At 37.9% G+C, this 25977-nt stretch overlaps 1 protein-coding gene across 1 annotated transcript; it reads left to right on the forward strand.

Annotated features, from left to right (window-relative positions):
* Positions 1-220: 220 nt before the first annotated feature.
* On the forward strand, positions 221-25272 carry spag5 (sperm associated antigen 5). Its single transcript, XM_012957454.3, has 26 exons — positions 221-320; positions 1058-1135; positions 1611-1754; positions 2407-4223; positions 4341-4524; positions 5984-6103; positions 6782-6874; positions 8136-8270; positions 9714-9833; positions 9922-10014; positions 10624-10758; positions 11247-11319; positions 11494-11641; positions 11796-11849; positions 12352-12466; positions 15166-15299; positions 16433-16601; positions 17111-17222; positions 17384-17458; positions 18102-18228; positions 18839-18971; positions 19264-19344; positions 19845-19988; positions 21493-21567; positions 22497-22577; positions 24402-25272. Exons 2-26 carry the CDS (start codon positions 1079-1081, stop codon positions 24471-24473), a joined length of 4491 nt encoding a protein of 1496 aa, XP_012812908.2. The 5' UTR covers positions 221-320; positions 1058-1078; the 3' UTR covers positions 24474-25272.
* The last annotated feature ends 705 nt before the right edge of the window (positions 25273-25977 follow it).

The raw sequence follows: 25977 nt of genomic DNA on the forward strand, positions 1-25977 counted from the left end.
CCTAAATTATGAAAAAAATCCAAAGTAATAAAAAAACTTTATGTCACCGAGCCCTAGTTTGCACAAAAGTCTTAATTTTTTTCGTTGACAAGCCAGTATGTGCGACAGAACATCCCCATTATCACGCATGCCCTGCAGAACTGCGAGTTACTAGCAGCTCCTCTCACTAAGAGCAGGGCCTGTAACAGAGCGGCTGTCTCATCTCGCGAGATTATGAGGGAACTCCGGGAGAGGGGGCGGGGCGGGGGTGACGAGCGCGACATTCAAACCAGCGATCAGGGCTTGTGGCTGTGTGTAATGATATTCGCGATTTTTGCGAGGTATGGCAAGTGGGGTGCGGGGTTTGGCTACCCGGACTCTAGCGGGGGGACTAGTGGCAGTATGTGGGGAGCTTGAGCTCATACGTGAAGTATGGAATCGCATTATGAAGTAGATTTGTATGCTGGCAATCTCCAGTCCTTTTGGGATACTTTAAAACTGAGCTGGGAATATGGGGCTTACTGAATTATTAGTCAATTAAACGCCTGGGGCTGCTGATATATTGCTGAAGTAAAGCCAGCTCCCATGGAATAATATACTGACAGAGGAAACCCAGGATGGGCTACTGACAGCACTAGCGTGTCCTGCCCCTATGTGCCACCAACACACTGACTCCAAAGGGCTGACACTAGCCACTGACTTGCCCGCCCCATGGCCTGCTGAAACACAAGCAAACCTAGGCACTATGTAATACTGTGTGCTGGCATGGTAGCAAGGGCTACTGACTGACTGGCAGGAGAATTATAGGCCATAGGATGCTTATGGACTGGCAATAGAACCCCAGTTGGTAGACTGACTACATCATAACTCCCCATTTGTTAAATGTGATGCTGGAGACTGTATTTTGATCACTTAAACAATTCTAATATGTGGTGCTGCACACCTACAAAAGAATATAATATGATGGGTGCTCACTGCAGGGATTACGTCTGGCTACAAAATACTGTACAAAAATAAAAGGGAACTTAATTCTTCCTTAACTAAAACATAATGTGCAATTTTTTCTTTTACTTTTCAGTTATCTAATTTTAAAAAAACCATGTGGCCACTGAAAGCACAAATTTCTGATGAAAACAGGATTACGACAATGCAGACTGTAAGTGAAATACATTGTGTTTTAACCATAGTAGCTTTGTTAGGGCCCTTTTATGCAAGGGATTTTCTTAAACAGGTTCATATGCAGATTTTTTCTTTTCTTTTTACTGGTCTTTACACGATGTACATTTGGGAATTAAGGGAACACAAGCCATCTGATTCATCTACTTAATTGTGTATACAGGACAAGCAGGCTGAGTGTGAGACAGTTAATGTTAGTTACAACATTATGCAAAGCTAGGGTTGCTGATATAATGACAATTTTTCATTTCACAAAAAGTTTCATTCATATAATAGAAGGAGCTTGATGCAAGACTGGTAGGGATTTATGTGGTAATGTTTTTTGCTAGATGATAACTAATGCTCAAATAAGGTTATTATGGGATACAGAATGATTAAATCTATGCTTCATAACCATATAATGGTCAATTTGAGCTCCACTGTATTTTTGTGTAATAACCTCTCTCCACAATTAGGCACAACGCAAATCTGTTGGGAGGACTCCGCTCAAAGATTTGACAGCTCAGTCTTTTACATTGTCCGAGCAAAATAGTTTGGTTAAAACAAGGTTAAATTCAAACAAATCCCCAAGCCTCACAGTGAACAAACAGCACTTCAAGGTAAGATGTGTACCTTGTAAAATTATACCTTTATATACTCCTATGTTTTTGTTATTTAACTGTGGGCACTTTTATTTTTTTCTACTATAATAGTTAATATAATTTAACAGCATAATCACAAATCTTTGTAAGCTATCATACTAGGGCCCTTAATCCATGCATCCGTACTTTGACTAGATTACATTTTCAGCAATAAAATCTGGAACCAGCAGAAAATAGATTGACCCTCACCTGTTTATTACCTTGGCTCATTTAAAGGGGGTTTTCATTTTAAAATGAACTGAGTATCAGTTGCTCAGGTGCAGATTTGCCCATTGTTTATAAATGATGCCCAGTATGCCGTACCAATGTTTTGGCTCCTCCTAGGCCTTTATCAAGCGTGAAACTTTGTTTGGGGTCATTCCCAAAATATTGCACAAATAAATCACTTTGCTCATTTAAGCTTGTGCTCTGTACTGTTTTTATAATATGGATACTGATTTTGCAGTGAGGAAGTGCACAGCTGCACTATTTAAGATCTTAAGAAGAAGCATCCTTTTAATAAAGTATTTTGAGATTCCACTTTAATCTGTTATCAGTATTAAATGTGTGCAGTAATGTTGCTTGTGTGTTTTAACAGTTATAATGTAATATTTTCTTTCTTTTTCAATAGGAAAATAAGAGTGGCAACACTGGAACATCACCAGTTAGCATATGGGTGGAATCTGAGACACAAGTTCCTCTTATGGACAACACCATAAGTGAAGTGTGTGCTTCAAAGCGTTTAAAACCAATTACCCTTTTTGAGACAAAGTTTACTACATTGAACTCAGATGGATTAGCTCCCAAAATGAAAAGTAAAGATTCTAGCAATATACATGAGTGTTTGCAGCCTTCAGAACCTGCAACTTCTGAAAAGATACTGTGCTTATCTGCCTGTGGTCAAGAAAAGTTTCCCCTCAATTGCTTGGACAGTGACTCTTCTTTTCCCAGTAATGCAGATCCTTGCATGAATGTGACAGCAAGCCTGCCTGTGGAAACACAAATTAATGAACAGGAGTCTAGAAAAGACAGGGATCAAAAGTTAGAAGCAGACACATGCCCAGTGACTGTTCCACTCTCTCACAAATCAGTGGTTGTTTCTCAATGTTCTAGCCAGGCATTGGGTGAAACAAGGAAGAGTCTTGAATTACAATTGTGTGCAAATGAAGCTCTAAAAGAATCGCCCTTTGGCATAAGCCTAACTATAAATGAAGCATTTTCTCATGCTGCATCCACATTCTGCATTCCCGAACAAAATGATGTTGCTGTGTCACACCAAGGAATTATTGATCCATCTTTAAGTAACCACTTTAATGAGAGTGCAAATGGAAATAACTGTCCCAACAAGACTGAAGAAGTCCAGTTATTGTTGAGCCTAAAAGAGGAGGAGAGAGTCCCAAATGCCTCAGAGCTTGAATCTTGCAAAATGTTAAATGGACTTGCTAATGACACATATTTAATTGATACTTCATCAGCAGCTTCACCTGAGCATGTTGACAAACACAGCTTTCCAGCATTGACTACAAATTTAATTTCCACTGAGTATTCTGAACAGGATGGCCTTGACTGCTCTCAAATCATATCAACTTTAGATAATACACAACCTGAAGGCTATTATAATAAGGCGGATAAGACTGACGTCAACAAACCACTGAAAGGTGATGACAGTGTTCTGCCTATGTCCCATAAAACTAAAGAAAGTCCTGCAACTTATCCTACAACATATATCCCATTACAGCAACTAGCTGATAGTTCTTCTAAAATATTTCTTCATTCCTTCATTCAAGAGGAAGTCTGTAATAAGACTTTTGATCTAGACTGCATTACAATAAAGGATAAGAAAGTAGACTTTAAATGTATTGAACCAAACAGTATTATACATACTAGGAGTTGTGATGAGACTGATGATCTATTGGTAGGGTGTAAACTGCTACCAGAGCAGACTGGGGGCACCTTAAAAATAAAAGATATTGCAGATCGTGGCACTGATTACAAGACAGAGTTAGAATCCTCCATTGTTTTAGAGGAAGAAATGGCTTCTAAGAACTATGATGGTTCTCTTAAAAATGAAAATGTCAAAGTACGTCCTTCCATTGTTGTGCAAAGTGATACTGGGCAAGCAGCTGTGCCGCTTGTTGCTTCTGCCAATGAAAGCAGGTCTGATTCAGTAGCAAACCCAAGGGACTCTGTTGTAAATAACCAGCTACAAGCAAGGAATTTTGATATTCCAAAATTATACAAAAGTGTACTCAGCAAGATGTCTCCTAAAGGGGAAAGCTCTAAATTGGAAGTTGGAACGTGTTCGACCCCAACTTCAACCTCAAATACATCCACATGGACAACACCTATAATGTTGCTGAACAAGAGCTTGAATACATCATGGGACTTTGAAAAGGGGAGGTCAAGTCCAAGAGACAATGCATCGGAGACAGATTCCTTGCTCTGGAAGTGAGTCCACCTGGTTTTAATTTTTATCAGCCTTCTTTTCCATGTAAGCAATTTTTACAAAAATCAACTTATGAAAACATTCCCTTATCCTGATATCTACTTATGTATCCATACCAGCTTCTCCAGGGAGTCCTTTAATAAAGCATCACGTGAGGAGTTGATGGATCGTTTAGAGAGTACTTTGATAGTTGTTGAAGTTCTTTCACGACAGCTTCAAGGCTGGCAGCAGAATCGAATTGGTTCTAGACCATCTGAACAGAGAGACTCTGCCACACAAACATGTGTAACATACACAAGTACGGTAAGGATAGATGAGCTGCACCTACAGTGAAACTGCAATGTTGTTAAAAGGAATTTAATAAAACCTAAAATGTTAGCAATAGGAATAGTATTTAACACTGAATGGTTTATGTAATTTTTTATTTACAAAAAAATCTTATTTACAAAAAAGTTTAAACTGCTTGCTATGACAGATCTCCTTTTACATTTTCTTCCTTCAAACATTTCATAGAAAAAAAAAAATACACACACAAGTTCAACTTTTTGTCTAAATGAGACCTGTCTGTTAGTTGATAAAGAAATACATTATGAAGCTGGTAGGGGGAGAAATACCTTCCTCACTCCAAGCAAGCAATCAAACTATGTGTGTATGTGCTCCCATCGGCTCCTTTTTGTGTGACTGGCATGGTGTTGGCCTGTATGCAAGTACACAGAGTAGATTTCAGTGTGAATGTACGCAGGGGAGTGTTTGCAGTCTGGAAGGGGGCCTCTGCAGGGCCCTATGATGTATTTGTTACTTTGGTTCATTTAGGAATGCTGCCTAGAGTTCTACATCACAACAGTTGGTTCCAAATTTCCCTTTTCTTATTTAAATGTTGCATTGCACTTCAGATGTTGACTCTTGTTAGGGCTCTGGCACACGGGGAGATTAGTCGCCCGCGGCAAAACTCCCTGTTCGCGGGCGACTAATCTCCCCGAGTTGACAATCTCCCCATCGGCGACAATGTAAGTCGCCGGTGGGATGGCAGACGCGGCGGGGCGATTTGCGCGAAATCGCGCCGCGTCTGCCATCCCACCGGCGACTTACATTGTCGCCGATGGGGAGATTGTCAACTCGGGGAGATTAGTCGCCCGCGAACAGGGAGTTTTGCCGCGGGCGACTAATCTCCCCGTGTGCCACAGCCCTTATGAGAACACAGATGGTTTGCCTTTGTGGACACTTCATGCAAATAATGTTTGCAATGCTGCACAGTGACCCATTCCAGCAACTCCCTGCTATGAGAGGTTGTGGGACCTTAGAATATTTAGAATACACATTAATTAGTACAACACTCACCTGGGGAGAAGGAACTGCCAGGTAAGCAAGTGCCCAAATAAAAAGTCCAACTAAGCTCTACCCCCCCGCCCCCAGTCTACACAGCCATGCTTCGTTACACTAGAACATGCCCACAATCCAGCCAGACCTTATTCCCTGTTATGCTAATTGAGTTAAAACCTGCATATGGCCATTTCTCATAAAGAAATGTCTGGTATACTGTAAAATGTATTGTTGAAGACGCTGCTAAGGTTTGTTGATAGCACTTTAATAGGTGCTACAAACTAAACTCTGCAGGGCATCATGTGAAAGCATATGTATAAAGCAGAAATGTGCAATGGAAGCTTTTCATTAATTTACAGTACAGTTGCACTTTAAATTCTACATTTTTCTTGTAATAATATGAACGTTAATTGTTCACTTTGATTGTGTGGTTTTTTTTCAGGAAGAGCAATATTATCACAACTTGTATGTAGAAACCATGGAAAGACTTCAAAACATGCAGCGATGCAATGACGTAGAAAAGAAACTGCAGGAGATACTTAAAAGGAGTGTTGATGTGCTGGTAAGCATGAATAAAACCTAGCAGCTTTGCACTCTTATGGGCTTATTGATCCATATTTGAGTTTGTTTTTCTACATCGAATAAACTCATATCAAATGGTCACTTATTTATTAAGGAAACCTTGTTTGAGTAACAACTCAAATTCCAAATATTTCACATTTACAACCTCTTAAAATGCTAGTTTGAGAGTGTGGCTTGACTTTGCCTATGGCAACTCCCAATGACTTCTATAGAAACTTGCAAGATTTTACATGGTCGAATTTTTCCTTTCGAGTTTTTGGGCTTTTTGCCCTTAATCAATGCCAGACATTTGAGTTTTCAAGCCATAACTTGGATTCAAGTTTAAGAGCAAAAAAAACTTGAATTTAGAAAAATTTTTTAACTCGTCTGTTGATAAATCACGGAGTGGCTTCTTCAGTTGAAAATTTTAGACTTAATTCTTCTAGATACTGTACAGTTAGTGTGTTTATCAATCAATCATGTTCAACTTTCACGCATTGATAAATACACTTCTAAATATTCAATGGGAATGAAGTAAAAGTGGGTGAGTTTTTCTTTGGCAAACGCTCATCTCATACTTTGATAAATCTGCCCCTTAGTGTATTAGTGTAAAAAATGTGTGTGTATATATATATATATATATATATATTGATGTATAATATTTTTTTTCTCATTCCAGATATCTAACAAGACTCAATCTATGTCATTGATTGAGTTTGCTGAGAACATGCAAGACAAAACTCAGGAGGATAAAGCAGATATTAGCAGGAAGGTGAGACATACCTGTCATCAAAATTTTTGTTTTTGTACTGTGTATCTTTGCATTTTCAAGCGATCAAGAATATTTATTGTTTGATAACCCAAAGCTTGTAGCATAAACTCCATCTAAAGATGTGCAGGCAACGGCAGTGAGATGACTCAAAGGGGCCCTACATTGTGATCCCTTTATATTCATCTGATGTCAAGATCCTTTTTCATTTCTAATTCATTTATTCAAAGATTAAATAGTTTTTGTTGCCTTGCCTAAAGTAAATGGCATAAGAATTTTGTATAAAGTGTCTTGTTATGCAATACCTAAGCTGCTCATGGATACTGCAAGATTCTAATAAGCCAGACCAACTTAAATGTTCTCTTGCTGGCTGATAAATGTACTCTGGATCCTCATTAAGTTTGTCTAGCTTTCACCTTGGTATTGCTAGGTTCAGGGTTGGCCAATGAGAAAGCAGCCATTGCAGAAACAGGCAAAATGATGAGCATATCTGTGTAAACTTTTTTCAAATATAGAGGATCCATTGAATGTTCTCAAAGTCCAAATGTGAGTCAGCAGAATGTGAGGCAGGGATGTAAGGCTAGGAATCAAATGCTGAAAAGGTATCTTAATGTATTAGTCTATCTATAAGGGCTGTAAAGTACTGGTAACAAAATGCTAGCCTCAGCCAAGAGATCAAGTTGTAAATCAATGTAATTCTATTAATGGGATATAAGTGGGCCATGTCCTTTATGGAGAAACTTTTAAGTTTTATATAGCTCCGGCACTATTATGTGAGTAAAGCTTTGTTCTGTAAAATAGCTTATTGAATGACGTACTGTACTTGGTGAAATGCATATAGACATCATCATTGGTATGAACAACCACTTCAATCCTTTTTTCAATCCTTTTTTCAAAGTTATAGCGCTCCTCCTGCAGAATCCTGCAGTGAAATCATTTTCTCAATCGTTTTTATCAAAAGAGCAAACACATTTGCTTAATTAATTTTGAAATATGACATGGGGCTAGAATATATTCTTTCTAAAAGCACATGATCAGGCACAATGACCTGCAAAAACTGGCTACACACAATGTTACAACTAAAATAATATTTGTTTGAGAATAAAATTTTAAATAGTAGAATGAATTATTTGCAATGTACACTGTGTAATTTAGTTATTTACTATACCATAAGAATCATGACAGAATCCCTTTTAAAGTTATGAGTTTGCTTTAAGCATTGCCTATTATACAAATACTGACTTGTGGTCTTCCTTGTGTTCAGATGTGCCAAGCCAGGTCACTTATAGCTGATCACATGACTTTATTGAATAAAATGAACAAGAAGATGCAAGCAAACCAGCACCAAATGGCCGAAATGAGAACTAGTATGGAAAAGGCAGTTGGTGATAAAGAAGCGGTAATTCATTTTTCTTTTTCCCTTTATATCTTTCAAGCACACAGCTTCTTCCTATCAAAGGTGATTACATTAGCCACAGCCTTTGCTTTTCAGAATGATACAGTTAAGCTGCCAAAAGATTTTTGAGGATTTGCATGGGAATATGTGTTATATCTGTGTGTTAGCTATGGGCATGTGGAAAATTAAACAACTATCTAAACTAAAGCAGTTTTTGATGTATTTATATTAAAGTGTAAGAGGTATTGTAATAGTTGCTCCGCTAATATAAAACAAAATATCACCAATAGACACCTCAAGGGGCCAAATGATCTAAATGGCAGACTGTACAGTATATGCTTTATTAAACTATCTTACCTCTCAAACTTTGCAGACTTGTGTTAATCTACAAGGACGTTCATGTAGTCAAATCAGACATCTGTCTGTAAATTGTTGTGCGTCATGCAGCACATTATTAGCTGTTAAATTAGAGGAACGGAGCTTCCATTTGAAGCAGCGTAGGTGGTTTTTCACGGTGAGGGCAGTGATGGTTGTGGAATGTCCTTCCTAGTGATGTGGTAATGGCAGATTCTGTTAATGCCTATAAGAGGGGCCTGGATGAGTTCTTGAACAATCCGAATATCCAAGGCTATTGTGATACTAATATCTACAGTTAGTATTAGTGGTTGTATATATAGTTTTTGTATGTGAGTGTATAGATTGGTAGGTGTGGGTTGTGTGTGCTGGGTTTACTTGGATGGGTTGAACTTTATAGACTCTGGTCTTTTTTCAACCCTATGTAACTATGTAACGATATGTGCAATAAGGCTGGACTGGAAATATTTAAAGGGCACCTTTAAAATAGTTTTTTTTTCCACCGGAGGTAGAGCCTGAAAGAGCCTGCATACTGAAGGGGGAGACAATGGCAATGGCCAAAGATAAAAACTCTGTGGCCATGTTGAGGTACATGCATGCGCATTATGAGGGAGTGACCCATCTCGCTAGTTATCCATGTGGATGTGACATAGGATTGAGGGATGCGCTGACTGATCTACATCCCCTGCATGCGCATAACAATCAAGCTGGTGCAGGGTGCTCAATACATGCTTTATATTACTTATCTTTCTATACAGGCCTTTCCCCTGTTCATCTTCCTATATGTCATTCAAATTGCTGCCCTGTTGCAAGGGTAAATTGGACCCTAGCAACCATGTAGGTGCTGATGTTTCAGACTCTGTTGCGACTGACCAAAAAGCTACATTTCAAATGATTCCTTGGATGAAGTTGCAGGCAGTTATTTCTGCTCCCACTAATATGAATAATTGCAAATCTGTAGTTAATATTAGTGCAGAATAAACTATGTTTTACTGAGCATTTATACAAACAAGAATGTAAATCCTACTCAGAACTAGCGCGGATTATACCTTGGAGTAATGTAGTTTCATGGCTCTCTCTCCCTAAACGCAGGCTGATCAGTGTTTGAAAGATCTTGAGACCCATTCTTCTACAGTCATAGCTCAGCTGCAACGTGACTTGGAATCTGAGCAATTGCTTTGTGATGCTGTGAAAAAAGCTTATACACAACAGGTTAGTGAGGGAAAAGATATGTATATGTGTTAATACATTTCTTCACAATTAAATTCAATATAAAGATGCCTCCTTTCTTCTGTTTTAGCTCTCCTTTAATGAAGAATTGGTTGACTTTGCTAAAAAGGCTCAGTCTGTCTGCTCAGAAATGGAAGAGGATAGAGTCCAGTTGCAAGTAAAGGTGATTAAGCATTTTTTAAGTCTATAGTAAATAATGTGTTACATATTGTAAAATGTAAAGGTATTAGAAGCTGCTTCGGAGTTCCATGACCATGATTAATGGCCGTTGCGGCACTAAACACATTTTTACATTATCATAACATTGTCTTTGCATGCTATTTGTAATTTTGCCTTAAAAGTATCTGCCCAATGCTTTTACAATACCTATTAGATTCCTTGTTTTGTTATGGAATTCCCCAGTGTGTAAGAAAACTTTTTCATGGTTAGGGCAAGGGCATGCATAGCTGTATTGACAATCACAGCTTCCACCTGTGTGTAGCTTTACAGAGCAGAAGCGGAGATCTGCCCAAAAACGTGAAAGCAGGCATTTTTAGGCTAATCTTTGATTTTTCTGCTCCGTTCCCTGTAGCTACGCATAGGCGGAAGTTATGATTGTCAGTGGAGAGGCAGAAGGGATTGGATCCACTTCTCTCAGCCTGAAGAAAAAACAGTCTGAGAGCAGCAGAGCCAACAGTACATGTGCCCTTGGGGTCCCAAGTTACTAACAAAGAGCTGTTGTGTAAGGAAAGGATTCTGTTTATAGCATCTCATTTTTTTGTATGTCTTATAGTGTTCTCAGGCCAGGGAGCTCATGTCAAAACACTGGGTCCTGTTTGACATGATGAAAAATAAAACAGATCATGCTGTGCATAAGTTTGAATCCATGAAAAGTGAGCGGGATGCGGCTTACTTGGAAAAAAATGAAGTAAGTGTTCATAGCTTAGGGAAATTCTGCAGATGACTTCATTTAGTTTACAGATATTATGGAAATTATGATTAGTAAGACTTGGTGTTTGTGAATGTATTTACAGTTTGTCCTTACTTTGAAGCCTTCGGTGTTGACCCTTTGAATAACTTTACTCAGATTTTCTATGAAATATTGTCACTATAACCCTTCACTAAAGCATGGAAGACTTAATCCTGTTGCATGTTGCATTAAAAGTGTGTAAATATAGATCTTAATGTCATACTTTCCTGTATATCATCTAATCTGATGCCTTCCCTACTCTGGGATAGCCTCTTGCACTTTTGGATCACTGATTAAAACTATGTGGCCCTAAAGCTTTTGTGGATGAACTAAATTTACCTCCTCAGTGCAGTGGTTGCTGAGAGTGGTAGTTCAGCAGCTTGATGGCTTAAAGCAGCACACGTGTTTCACATTTTAAAGCTCCAAGATGTATTTTTTCTTCACAGATGTGCAATCAGTTAGAGGATGTGAACTCACAGAAGGCTCAGCTGGAAACAGGAATAGCTCACCTTAGTTCAGGTTTGTATTATCTGAAATTGCATTATGTGTCTTTAAGGACAATAATTGTAATAAAGTGCAATAAGATCACATAATTACCTTATTTTTTTCTGTCAGAGTATATTTTCAAAATAGCTTTTAAACGTGGAAATTAACAGTGATAATTCAGTTCAATAACTTGATTATATATTTCAGAGCTGGAGTCCCTGATGGAACAGATATGTAAACTTAAGTCTGAAAATGATCACCTGAAACTGGAAAACTCTGAGCAGACGGAGGAACTGTGTGCTAAAGATTCGTCTATGAAACTGCTAGAAAAAGAGCTTAATGAGACAACCATTCGGTGAGATGCTTTAGTATCATTATATATTAATAGGTATAAATTATAAATGTAAAACATGCATTTTTATATAATTATATATCATCTGTTGGGTGTAGTTTGTAAAATGATTCCCCTGACTGTTCTGTTAATGTCACACTTATTAACTCTCTTTCAGGGAACAAGAAATTAAAGAACACAACAAGAAATTGTCAGCTGAAACTGTGCCGAGGTGTTCACCTTGTTCTTTCTTTATCTGTTTGTTTGTGTTTAGGATTTAATGTTCCTTCTCTGTTTTTCTGTTTCTTGAATCTATCTGGGAAGCTGATGTTTGCTCTGTTCTTGCAAAGTAGCCACGTGGTATACTTCTGAACATGGGCTGTAGGTAGAAGGCCTGTGTTTGTGCTCTCTTTTACTTTCATTTTAGCAGCCAGTCCACTTAACTCATGTACCCAGTTCCAAACCAGATACTCTACTTGTATATAGTACACACTGAGCCACCCATGACCCCTGCCTAAGAGTGAGAGAAGCACCAGGGGAAAAAGTTGCATTGTTTTTTTTAACTTGTGTTACCTACAGACGATTATTCAAACATGTCAAATAAAGAAACTGTCTATAGAGAGCATAAAACATTAAACTGGTACTCTGTGCCTCCACAAGAAAAATGTTCATTAGGTGTGAAACTTATTTCTTTAATTCTACAATGCAGTTAACTTGGTCTTATTGATGTCTAGGTTGGAGCAGAAGCTGTTAGAGGCATTACAAGAGAAAGAGGTTCTACAAATAAAGATACAAGAGTTCCAAAAGCAGCACGCATCCCAGACTGCATCTTATAAGGAGAGCATTGAGGTCAGTGTGCTGGTAGAAGATGTATAACACAACACTAGCACAGCTTTAGGGGACCACTCATTTTTTATTTTCCTCATGGATTTTTAATGTTCACATTAAAGATGAATGTATATTTCTTATTACTTACTTTTTCAGTGGCAGTAAATCTAAGATTCGTTGCTTATATGTTTCAATAAACGTTTGATGAGGTACCTTCCTCAAAGAGCATACAATAATAAAGGGTAGCCTAGCAGTTAAGGGGTGTGAGAGGATGTTTGAGGATAGCTAATGCATTGGAACGGTAAATGCCACTCTTAGGGATAACTCCCCAGGTTTTTTTTTTATATTTAGTTTCTTCAGAGATAACAAACCATAAATCCATGTAACTTGGCAATGTGCAAACAGCATGCAGCTTATGGAAGTGCTGTCTATTTTGTTTGTTTGTTTTATGTTCATATATCCTAAATGTAGCATCCCATGGATTTTTTAGGGGAATGTTGTCAGATAATCTGTGGCAGGAAGTAGAGATTTAGATTAACTTTACATAAAGTCAATAAAGGTTAAAAGTCCTATTTGCTATAGCCTTTAGAGGAATCCAACTAATGAAATATAACTAATTTAGAAATCTGAGTGTAGGCCTCTGTAGACTCTTTTCTAGGGAAACTGCAACACTGGGGTAAAAAGCCCCTACCTCTAGAAGGCCTAACACTACAGTGAGGGTTGCCACCTTGTCCTAGTATTACCATTGACAGCAAGCATCATTTTTACCGGCCAGGTGGCAACCCTAACTACAATTCCCTCCAACTCCCTATAGCCTGTACTGACAGCATTTAATAGTAGGCTGGATAAATGAGGAATAATTCTCTTCTGGTCAAGTTTCCCTTATTATGATACAATGGACAAAAGAAAGATCTAGCTGGGGTGGCCTATAATGTCTGCTCTTTTAAAGGGCATGTCAACCCCAAAAAAAATGTTTTGCATAATGAAAGAAAACATAATTCTAAGCAACTTTCCAATATGAAATAATTAAAAATTTGTAGCGCTTTAAACGTTATTTGTAAATGTAATTGCTATTGAAAGCAGCATTTGCTGAACTCCTGGGTTTTAAACATTTTAAACAATGTTGCAAAGGTCTTGCTTCTCCAGCAATACAGGTCTGTCAGTCTGCTGGCTTGTGTTACAATGTTTCAACAGTCTGAGCCACCAGGGCAGAGAATAGAAAAGGACAGGCAAGCACTGCTTCTAATAGCAATTATAAATACAAATAACTCCAAAAACCATTACAAACTTGTAATAAATGTATATTGCAAAGCTGCTTAGAATTTTGGTTTCTTTTATTAGGCAAAAAATTATATTTTGAGGTCTTTTCTTGAAACTTCCTTCTCTCATTGGTACAGAGGTAACAACTACTGCCAAAGGGGACAAATGTCCTCTGCAATACACATAACACATACCTTTGTTGACATTTTCCTTCACTTCACACATCTTTGTATAGAAATAGTTTTTATATTGTGCTTGAACAATGAAATAGGGTTTTCTTAAGATGGCAAAATACGCAGAGAACAGTTTTTGAGAACAGTTCTAACTGGGATGCACCAAATCTATAATTTTTGGATTTGGTTGAATATTGAACCCTCCACATAGGATCTGGCCAAGTGTTGAATTAAAACCGAACCCTAATTGCCATATTTAAAAGAACTGCTTTAGCCGTGAACAAAAAAAAATGTTGCTTTCAGTTGGCCATAGCTTTAAAGTCCAAGAGGCAGATTTATCAAAATGCAAAATTAAAACACATCACAGGAAAACCTTGCCCACTTTTTATTCATTCCTTTAGTATTTTTAGAAGTGTATTTATCAATAGGTGAATGATAGAGTTAGAGTTCACCGTTTGGTTAATGCTTCTAATACTTGGTAATGCTTCTAAAAATCCCATCGGAATAAATAGAGGGGGACTCTTGAGCTCTAATTTCACATTTTGATAAATCTGCCCCCTAGTGGTAGTCTAAAGATTAAGGTTTTGGATTCAGTTAAGCCAGGCATTCAGGATTCATGACCATCATAACTCATGGATAATTACTTTAATTGATAGAATTTTATACTCTGTTTTCCCTCCTTTGTTGGTTAATAACCTGAGTGGACCTCAAGGCCAGATGTTGATCTTAGTGGCTTACAATTTATTTAGATTAAGAAGTGAGTAAAACCGGCCATACATGCACTGATATAATCATACCAAGAGTAGTTTTGTATGATTTTCCAAAAAGAATGTGGGCTCAGAATTATCGTGCCAATAATTTTTGTACCATGGCGACATTCACATAATTTCGGTCAGATAGCAATAAAATCTGCGAATGTATTGTGTAACTAGCAATATCCTTGGGGGACTTGCAATGCATTTCCAGGAAGTCACTTTTGTACGATTGGTATCTGCCAACTATTTCATGTTCAGAACATCATCCGGTTTTATCCTACGCTTTCAGTCTGAATGTTAGTTTCAGATCGTTGCATTTAAATGTATGATCTGAATGTGTATGGTCCACTTACGTCAGTGTGATTACGAAGCAGACAAAGAAAATATATCTTTATATACAGACACGGATTACATTTCATAAAAAAAATGCAACAATCCCAAATTAACATCTGAATCCTAAATTCCGTGTATGCGTTGAAGTCGCTTGGTGCATGTGAGTGTATTTATATAGTGTATCCTTTCTGTTAACTAGTTCCTTGAGCAAGAGAACCATGTGTGGTTTGAGCAGGTCGCAGAAACGGAGTCACAGCTAAAGAATAATCTCTTTGCCTTACGTGAGAGAAACCTGCAGTGTGAGACCCAAAAGGACAGAATAAGCGAACTACAGTAAGCTACTTCCTTTGTCTCCCCACTTTCATTTTCTAAATAAGCTGCCTAAGTGCCTTGAAATGGTTGAATGGAAGGAGAAATATTTTGGTTTTGTATATTGCATGTGCAGTTTATGGTATGTAATGTATCTGCTGTGTTATAGGGTATTGCAATATAATATATGCAACATTAGTAAAGACTAATATAAGACATGACCTAAGAATACTCAGATATAATACTCAGTATCCGAACAGTTTGCAGAATCATCAGTTATATGAACATACAAGATCAACAATATATCGGAAGCTGTATTGCATAAGGCCTTCAATCCTAACTGTGTTAGTGAGTCGCAATTGTGTTCCACCCAGCTTTTGCCCTCAGAGAAGGGGAACTAGAGGGGCCAACCAACACTGGATAAACTAAGGGGCACATTTACTAATCCACGAACGTCCGAAAGTGTCCGAATGCATTTTTTTTTTGTAATGATCGGTATTTTTGCGATTTTTTTCGTCGCTGTCGCAATTTTTTCGTATGTTGTGCGACTGTCATGATGTTTATGGTGGTGGTTTTCCTATATTATACATTTGTGCATTGCAAATAATTCTACATTTTAAAATTGTATTTTGTTTACTTTTCTGACACGTTCCAACTTTCAAATGGGGGTCACTGACTCCCATTTTCAGGTACTCCCTATAAATATATCAATATCTCATTCAAACCGCACCCTGGTTACTAAGATAATTTGGACCCTGGCAACAAGATAGACACTGAAATTCCAAACTGGAGACTTGCTGAACAAAATGAGAAAATTAAACATTCGCAAATGATAAAAAAAAATCAAGACCAATTGCAAATTGTCTCAAAATAATAATCTTTACATCATACTAAATGTTAACTCAAACGTGAACAACCCCGTTAACTCCCAGACCTAGAAGACTCGGCTCTGGCTTCTATTCTGTTTTTGTGCTATATTTGACTCCACAACAGTATCCCTTTAATAAGCAATTTGGCCATGCATTGATGTGGCCAAATGGTACAATATTCATCCCAAAGGTCTGCTCAAGTCGCTAACTTGTGAAGTCGGGTTTGGCTTCTCTGCAGATCCTGATATATTTGCTATCTCCTAGTAAAACATTTCTTATCTTATTCAGGAGTGAACTGTTAAAACTGAAGGAAGAATTTCAGATGACAAAGGAGGCAGCAAACGATACGCTGCTGAAAATGGGTAAAGAGATATCGGATTCATCCACAGAAGCCGGCAAAATCAGGGACAACCTGCTGTGTGTGAAAGAACAAATAATGGACACATTACATGCAGAGGTACAGTATGTAGGGCTGATTTAAATTGTCAGTAATTTGGTTTCAAATGTAAATATATTTTCATGTAAGGACCGTTAAGAAAAGATGAATTTTAAATCTATTTGCACTGATATTCATGTTATTGTTTGCAGCCATGCAGAAATAGGATTAAGATGTCTAAATGATAATTAATATAATTTTTAAAATGTAATCCCATCTGTAACGGTTCAGTTATGTCTACTTTTCATTGTTTCCACTATGTTACTTGTATGGGATAAATGACATCCTGTACAATAAGTAAGCTTTTATATGGATGTGGTCTTTGATGTGAAATAAGCTGTAACATCAAAAAATGCATTATGGTTGTCTTTTTTGCTGGGAGCAATACCAACCTGTACATAACCTGTATTCTGAAATAAGTAGCAGGATGTGCTTTAATGAACCAAAATGGATTCTGGTCACTTTAGCAATGTAATTACAAAAACGTGTTTAAAATCCATGAGTAAACTGCAACCTCTTTAATTAAACAGGTAGCAGGTGCTTCCCAAATGCTAGAGACTCCTGCCAGGGGACTTGGGAGTTGCCCCTCTACTTACATGATCAATAGCACCCTAAAGTCTCAAACTAAGCAATCTAAAACAGGTATGTATATAACTGAATGAACCCTTACTGTATTGTTTGTCATGTTTCACATTCTACAACAGGGAACACTTGCTAAAGAAAATATTTGTTACATGCCTTTTAGTATTTCCATTGGCATATTGACAAACCTCTAATCTGCCTCTTGCTTTTACACCCTGCAGCCAAGAATGCCGAAAGCATTTGGAGTGAGACAAGTGCCTTTACCATTGTTCAACCAGTGGCCTCGCCCACTACAGGTAGCTCCTATTTAGCCTTGTGCTTGGTTGCTATGCAGCTATACAGTGTCTGTCATAGCACTTCACTAGCTAGTTTGCTGTAGAAGAGGCTAGATTTCTGCTAAGACCAGCTGGCAGAGACTCATCTCAGAAATGTGATTTCAGTCCTTTCATATTTTACAAACGGTGCGTTTTGCTTTGCTATTTCATGTATACTTGGTTGCAATATAAAGCACAAGAAAGATTGTTCAGTTGTTTTGTAATGACCAAGTAGTAACCATAGGTGTCACTATACACACAGTGCAGTAGGCGATTCTGACTTTTCAATTTGCCAGTAGGCCAATTATTTTTCTAGTAATTTTAATTGATTTTAAATGAGCCCAAAAGAGAGAGTTTCACTAATCATGTTGATTTATTTTTTAACTTTTCTGTAACTAGGAACCCATTGGCCCTTTTAGCAGCTACAGTAGTTTAAAGGGATGCTGCCATTCGAATAGCTTAATACTTTCTACATACCATCTATTGGATGAATTCAAGTAGTGTCTGTCAAAGCAATTTATTTACAGTACTCCCATGCTTTTAGTTAAAAGTATCCATATCTATATATACATATATAGAAAACATTTCTTAATGATTTTTTTTTTATTTTTTTTTTAAACTGCAGATAACAAGGAGGAAACACTTCCAGATGTAATATGTGAATTAGGTGAAATTGTGTCAAACTTTGCTGTCTCCTCTTCTTATGTCATTGGAGTGAAGGAACAAGAAATCGAAGACTTTAAGAGAGAAATGTAAGTGACACTTCGGTAGCATGCAGAATGAAATTAAGGAAATACTAGTAAATTCAACTTTTGACTTCTTAAATTTTTGCACCTTTTTGTCCTGTTAGATAATACTCAATTTAAAAAATATTGTTTTATGATATTGCTCAAATTTGGTTGGAAAGTTTGGCTGATTTCATTGTTACTTCCCAAGTTCCTGAGTGTAAATGGTCACCTTAGGGGGTCGCTTTTGACAAGTCATGCTACAATCCAATCAGATTACAGTAGATTTGTCAGGACTAGAAATGTCATCTGTTGATGTCAGATCCTTGTGGATAAACAAAGGATGTTATTGTGCTTGTGATCTCCAATGTAGAATAGATTTTATAAAGCTATTTATTTCTTATATTAGAACTATATAGGTTTAGAAGTTGTGACTGTATTTGAACTTGCTCTGAGACAAGGACTTTGCCTAATTGAATGGACCCTGTGTACAGTGCTGCACATAACAATTATTGGTATTTACTTATAAAGATAACTTCAGAAGCGTTTTGCTTAGAAAATGACCCAACTGATTTTCTACTTCCGATTGGCGAGTATTTCATACAGCCATGTAAAATATTCATGTGTTTCTCTTAAGATCGGACCTAAAGGATGAGCTACAGAATATGCACTTCAAAAACACAATTGAAAAACGTGATTTAATGGAAGAGATTGGAATTCTGAAAAGAAAAAATAGGAATCTGGAGGACTGTGTTAACAGTAAGCAGCAGGTAATACTTAAGGGCTGTACACTTTGGCATGAACTTGCAAATCACAGTGGCGCACCCAAAGTTACATGGCAAGCAATAAAATATATTTAAGGACCCCATGTGCATATGTATTTACTCTGCCAGCAGCAATGTAGACTCACTGGCAGGCAAATGATAAAGGGTTAAATCTGATCGTAAGTCATGACCACCATCCAGACCCTCTGACTCCCCCCCCTTATGATACTGGGTCTACTGTGTGTTATGCTAAAGTACAATTTAGGGTCTAATTTTTAACAAGCAATTTCTCTTCCAGTGTGTTCAAGAGCTTGAGGAAATTGTAAATCAACAGGAACAGAGGTTACTACAGCAAGTTAGCAAGGAGAAAGAACGAGAGGTAACTTACTCGTGATAATTCTTGTGACTTTATTACAGTGGTGTCTGTTATACAACTAGGGCATCTAATTCAGGTGTATATTGAAACATTCTTATTTAAATTTTTAGAGGTCAAATTGACCTTAACAGAAATGTTAGGTGTGGCATATTCCCGCTGGATACTGCCCATTCCTTCTGTGCCTTTCAGTTGCATCAGCCTGCCCCTGTGCACATAGGGAGAATTTTGCCCAAAAACAGATAATTTTCAAGCTGTAATCCATTCTTTAAAGCTCATTTACCAATCCTACAATTACCTAAGAGGTGCACAATACATCCCTTCGGACCCATTCACTAGGCACTTTAGCCAGTGGGGTTTGCTTTACTTTTCTCCTTACCGTACAGGTACCCTACCTACCAAACTGTGTTGTTTTGGGGTTTTTTTTCTGCCTTCACAAAAAAATTGTATTGCAATTTAATAATATTAAAAATGTCTCGAGTATACTCATTTTTCTTTTTCTTTAGGACATGATGCAAGAAAATGCAACATTAAAGCGATCCCTACAGCAGTGTGAAAGTGAATTACTAGTCCTTAAAGATGAGCTGTCAAAGAACCCAACTGAAGCAGCTAGAGACTGGATGCAGGAGAAGTTACTTTTACATAAGGATGTGAGTTGCGTGAATCAGAAACCACCCCCCAGTTGTGTCTGCGTCAGATGCTTTTAGCTTAAGTCCTATCCCCTGTCAGCAGTTTCTTTATATTTGATATTTCTATATATTTGTCAGATGCCAGAAAAAGGCTGTGTATGGTTTTACAAGGAAAATATACCCCCTTTTTGACATGAGATCCTTCAGTCGTGCATAAATACAATCTGAACTTCCAATAATATACAGAAATGTATTTTTCTTTACACAAATATTCCCTATTTTTACAGCCTGAAAGGAATTTATGAATCTGTCTCTGGGAGGCTAAGTGGAGGTGGGCAATTGGTCCCACAGTGTACTGAAACCCCTCCCTTACCTTGTTACACTGTGAAGTGTTGGATTCTGAGACCTGAAGTCCATCTGCTTTTCAGGGAATCTGCACCCCCACTATGGAAAGCAGAGGGGCTTCAAGTCCCAGAATCCAGCACTTCACAATGGATCAAAGGTGAGGTGAGGGACCCAGCGAGCACAGACTAGACTATCCTGGTATCCTTTCAATATGTGGGAGTCTGGTAAATACATTTATATTTATAACTGGAAATTTACATAATGTCTATGTACCTATTCTACATAAGCCCGACTGAATGAGCTCAAAAAAGGGGGTTTAATTTCCACTATGAACATTTTACATGTTTATCAATAAACAGAAATCTATGGACCAAATTAATACATTTTAATTTTTGAGTCTGATGAGTTGTTTATATATTATATATTATAAATATATTATATATTATATTTATATATATTCTGCACACATGATAATCTTTTCTTTGAAGTCTTTTTATTGCAGTTGTCAGCTGTGCTTTCTACCAACACCTTTGTTCTTTTCAGTAACACTGCATTGACAAGAACAGCTTCTTCCTCGCTTGGCAATACGAAGTGGAGCAGAGAGGGGATCTGCACAAAAATGCCTGCTTTTAGGTTTTTGGGTGATGCCCACTCAGCTCTGCTTCATGTAGCTAAGCAGAGGCAGAAGCTGGATTTTGTTAGAAGTGTCAGTGACACTGCTCATGCTCAGTGCTGGTAATTGTAATTGTGCTGGTTTCAATGCTGCCATGTATTAATAATCTGAATTATTTGCTAATTAACATTATATATAGATTATACTGTATATTAATACATTTCTATTGTGAGCTGGTCCCAAAGCTCAGGTAAGTCACAGCAGCACAGAGCATGTATTGGGAATCGGCAGAAAAGAAGGTGGGGAGCCATCTTTGGGGGCACAGATCTTCCCTGCTATAGGACTGTGGTTGCCTTGGGCTGGTACAAAAGCACAAAACATAATGTACAACATTTCTGCCCAATTTTTGCTGTACATATTGCCAATATGTCAGCTGCTAGTTTTGTCATGTATAAAGTATTGTGTTTATGTTTATGCTTTAACACTGTTTCTCACAATGTTATGCAGTCTAAAACAAATTCTAGTCAAACTTAAATAAAACACTTCTTGTTTTCTTCACTCCTCAAGTTGCGAAAGCTAAGACTGATGCTTGTGGAAACTGAAAATTCTAAGTCTGAAATTCTACATCGAGCAATGAGACATGTAAGTACTTGGTGACTACTGGAAACTGAATTGAATCATTCCCTTTGAACTGTTGCCTAGTCATGTCTTACACAGTGTTACATAGCAAGCTGCACTGAAGAACCAGCCTGTGTCACACATCTGTCTCAGAGCAAAATAAAGTTTTAGCGCCGAGGGGGAGGGGGAGGGGGGGGCGGTAAAACGACCACGGTTCCCAGTCATTCAGAAAACCTGCATGTTTGAATTTCATGTTCATAAGGAGGCAGGGTATTTTATTTAGGAAAGGGGAGACTTGTATTGGTTATCTCAGGCCAGTGCAGAGACACAGTTTCTGTATGTATAATGATTGCATTAAAAATGGGAAAACATGTCAAAATGCCTCCCCCAGAGTCATCTGGTATTGTATTTCTTTTTGTCCCATTGCACTGCTGGGGTTTGTCAGTTCTGCCATATCAGTGGTTGTGTAGCCATCCCAAGCTTTTCCATTCAGTGGCCTGCACATTAGTGATACACTGAACAGTGGGAAGCACAACCCACTGGAACATTATACTTGCACGTCAGCCTGCCCATTAAGAGGGGTTTTATGTTGCCCTTCATGTACCTAAAACATCACTTACAGAATCTCTGATTTGGGAGAGTATCAGGTGTCTACATTATGGCCCTTTCAGCTAATGTATTTGCTGCAGTGCCCTTGGATGAAAGATGTTTCATTGTTGAGGAATTATTTTTTCTTCTATTCTCTATACATTACTAGCTGATGCTAAATATTTCCATTCTAAGGCTAAATGCCTTGATATAAATACCTATTATTAGCCTTGCTACATGCTAGTTTATTTAGCAGTTAATAAATATGTTATGATAAGAATGTGTCTTTTTTGGCCCATTTCTGTTTATTGATCTTTGGCATGGATTATTGCTGCAGTTGAATAATATCTCTTCCCCCTCTACAGAGGAATATCTTGGAAGGAAATCTCGCCCGCTCTGAGCTGGAGTTAAAGAAGCTGGATGATACTATTGAGAAAATAAGAAAGGTGAGCTTCAGTGGGGATGGTATGAGCTAGTAAGCGAACTGCCTATATACCGTATATACTCGAGTATAAGCCGATCCGAATATAAGCCGAGGTACCTAATTTTACCTAAGAAAGCTGGAAAAACTTATTGACTCGAGTATAAGCCTAGGGTGGGAAATGCAGCCGCTACTGCTAAGTTTCAATAATCAAATAAATAACAGATAAATAAATAATAGATAACTTTAGGGAAAGAAAAATGCTACAGCAGCAGACAAAAGCAAATTTGGAAAGGCTAAGGAAGCTGCCATACTAATTATCAAGTACTTGACACAGTTCACGTGAGGGGTTGTCCTCAGTGGACCCCAGTCCCAGTACAAGTCCCACCACAGTACTACAATGGTAGTTACTAGACCTTTTTGACATTAGAACTAAAAGCAGTTCAAGCAAGTGTAGCACTGGCTCCTTCTGAAAGCACAGACTCAGGCACGATGCACTGAGATGGCTGCCTACTCCTACCAATATTACAACTAAAAAAATATATTTGTTGGTTCGAAAATAATATTTTAAACGGTAAAGTGAATTATTTGCTATATAAAGAGCGTAATTTAGAAATAAAAACCATGACAGTATCCTTTTGCGTTGCCTCTTCACTAACTAACTAATTCTATTACTAAGACGCATAAGATGTAATGGGATCTACCTTATTCATGGGGCACAGAAACCTTTTAATGTAAGGTTTGTATTGTGCACATGAAGGTCCTAGTTCACCAAAATCAAGACTGTGCCACCACTAGTAGTAATTTACTTATAAAGAACTACTAACAAAAAAAACCCTTCAAGCTCTTGAAAAATGCACTGGGAATATACAATCTGACTGTTCTGTTGATGCTTATTTTACCTATTTTATATTCAGTTTCCAAGTTATTACATCCCTCCCAAATCATAGTTTTCAGCATTTCTTTTATTTACCTTACAACACTGAATAATTATCTCCTGAAACGCTTATAAACAGAGTAAGATACATGAAGCTACGGTATTTCCATTGACCTGCGTATTATAAATACAACCTGCACACTTACTTTTGATAACACCATAAGATAATTGAATTGCTCTTCACTGGTCTAATCTCTTAGATGCTAGATACGCGCACAGAGTCAGCTCGAACGCGCTCGCATACACACGCGATCGTCCAGGACGGTGCTGCCGGGGGGGGGGGGGGGGGAGAATGCGCATACGCGGCCATTCACAGGGGGGGGGGTTGGGTGTGCTCGTGCAAGCAAGTATAGGATCACTAGACTGAGCGCGAACGCGCGCGCATCCATACTCGGCCGTTCACGAGGGGGGGGGGGTGCTCGCACAAGGAAGTATAGCATTGCCAGACTCAGCCATGCAGCTTCTAGTGGGCATTGCTGCCTCTTATTACTATGGCAAGGTGCAGATTTTGCCTATGAAATTGTATGTAATTTGGGTTTTGTGCATTGATGCTGCAATATACAACCCCAGACTTTAAATCAAGGCACTAAGCAGCCATGCAAATGTTGTGTAATATGGTAAAAAAAAAAACAACAATCTGGCAGCTTCCTGTACAAGAGTTTTTCCTTTGCTTGGGGGGCAAATTAAATTAGGAAATTAATTCTGTGAACTGTATTAAAGCCAGTAATGCACTTTGATTTGAATTATTATTTTTTATTGTTGTAGGGAATTTCATTGTATTCAGGGGACCCTGCTGTGCAAAATGTGTACATACATTGTCCAAAATACATCCTACAGCTAACACTGTTTTGTGTGGTATATCCATAAAATGACCTTCAGTGTTCTAAATGTCGAGTTGTTTTGCCCTTGCAGACTCTCTTGTCTATACCTGAAGTTGTCTCCAACTGTGAAGAACTGAAACAAATGCTGGAATATCTCAACTAGCTTCATCTCAAGCCTCTTGCTGACCTTCAGGTGCCGGCATTATTGTTTTGTGTATCCAGCACACACACACATTCATATTCTAAATGTGCTGTATTTATTCATTGTAATAAACATGTGTAATATATATATTTTCCTTATTTAAAGGGTTAGCATTTAGTGGCTGAATAAAATGAACAATGGTTAAAGGATATTTCTAAAGCTAAAATGTACAAAACACACTCCTTTTATTTTAATTTGCTGACTTGAAGGATTATTGCGGTAGTTCTGTATTAGAAAGAAACAAACTTGTTTTATGTTTTGAGATTTTTTAAGGACTGTAAGTAAAGACAGCAAAATACCCTTCAGACTTACAAAAAAGAGGAGATTGACTAATGCACATTAGTCTTGCAGGCTGAGCCTCCTCCACTGTAGTTATTAGACACCTACACCCATGTTTAAAGGCATAAAAGCACCAGTAAAAGGACGGGTGTTGGGGGGTGCTACAACCACGTGTGGGATTACTCCAGGGCTAAAGAATATGAAAGTATAATGAAAGTTTAAATGATCTTGCCAAATTCTCTCCTTGTACAAAATATAGGGAGTAGGGAATGTGCAATAACCATTGCATTGTTTATGGGTTTATCACAACTACTTTCATCAATCTTTTTTTTTTTTTTTAATATTATTTAGCCTTGGGGTGTCCCCACAATAAATACACTGTATATAATTAATAGATTGGTTTGTGTACAGGTCCCTGGTAAAGGTTACAATATGTTCACTGAAATGTTGGACTTCAATAAATCTGTGATATTTCACAAGACCACCTGAGTCTGTCTGTCTGTCTGTCTGTCTGTCTGTTATAGAGAGTCACAGCAAAAATTAGAATTTTACAGAAGGAAAGGCATTTTACTGCCTATATATTATCCACAAAAGTGCCGCCTAGAACACTATATTCTTTAGAAAGCTTTATCATACCTTAGTAAACAGCTCTAGAAGCGCCCTCCCTCCGTTCTTATAAAAAATAAAGCTTACTTAGTTTTTACCTTTTCTTCTGCTTTAAGGACAGCACAGCACCTAATAGAAGTCTTACTCCCCATATGTAATAAAAGGCACTAAGTTTGCCCAGTGGAAATAACACAAAGCAACCAATAAGAGTCAAGCTCTTAAATAGGCGACCAGGAAATTCTACCTGCTGATTGGTTGCTATGGGTTCCTGCTCCTGGGCAAACTTGGTGTCTTTTATTACATAACCTCCTTAATAGTTAAACATACTGCCAAGCATGGGTTTCTTGAAATACTAATTCTACTGTGGCTACCAGCAGAGGTGCTACTACAGGGTATGTCAGCATTCCCAAATAAGGACTTGATATTGTTACCAAGGGAATAGTGTGCAAGTTTTTGGCATTACATTTCATTGCTTGACAGATCTTCTGTATATTCCTGCTCTTACACATGCTTCTTCAAACAGTTTAGGAGAAGGAAAGACTATGTCACTGGAGGGGGGGTGCCAAAATGTTGGGCACCC

Source organism: Xenopus tropicalis, chromosome 2, assembly GCF_000004195.4.
Source record: "Xenopus tropicalis strain Nigerian chromosome 2, UCB_Xtro_10.0, whole genome shotgun sequence".
Lineage (NCBI taxonomy): Eukaryota > Metazoa > Chordata > Amphibia > Anura > Pipidae > Xenopus > Xenopus tropicalis.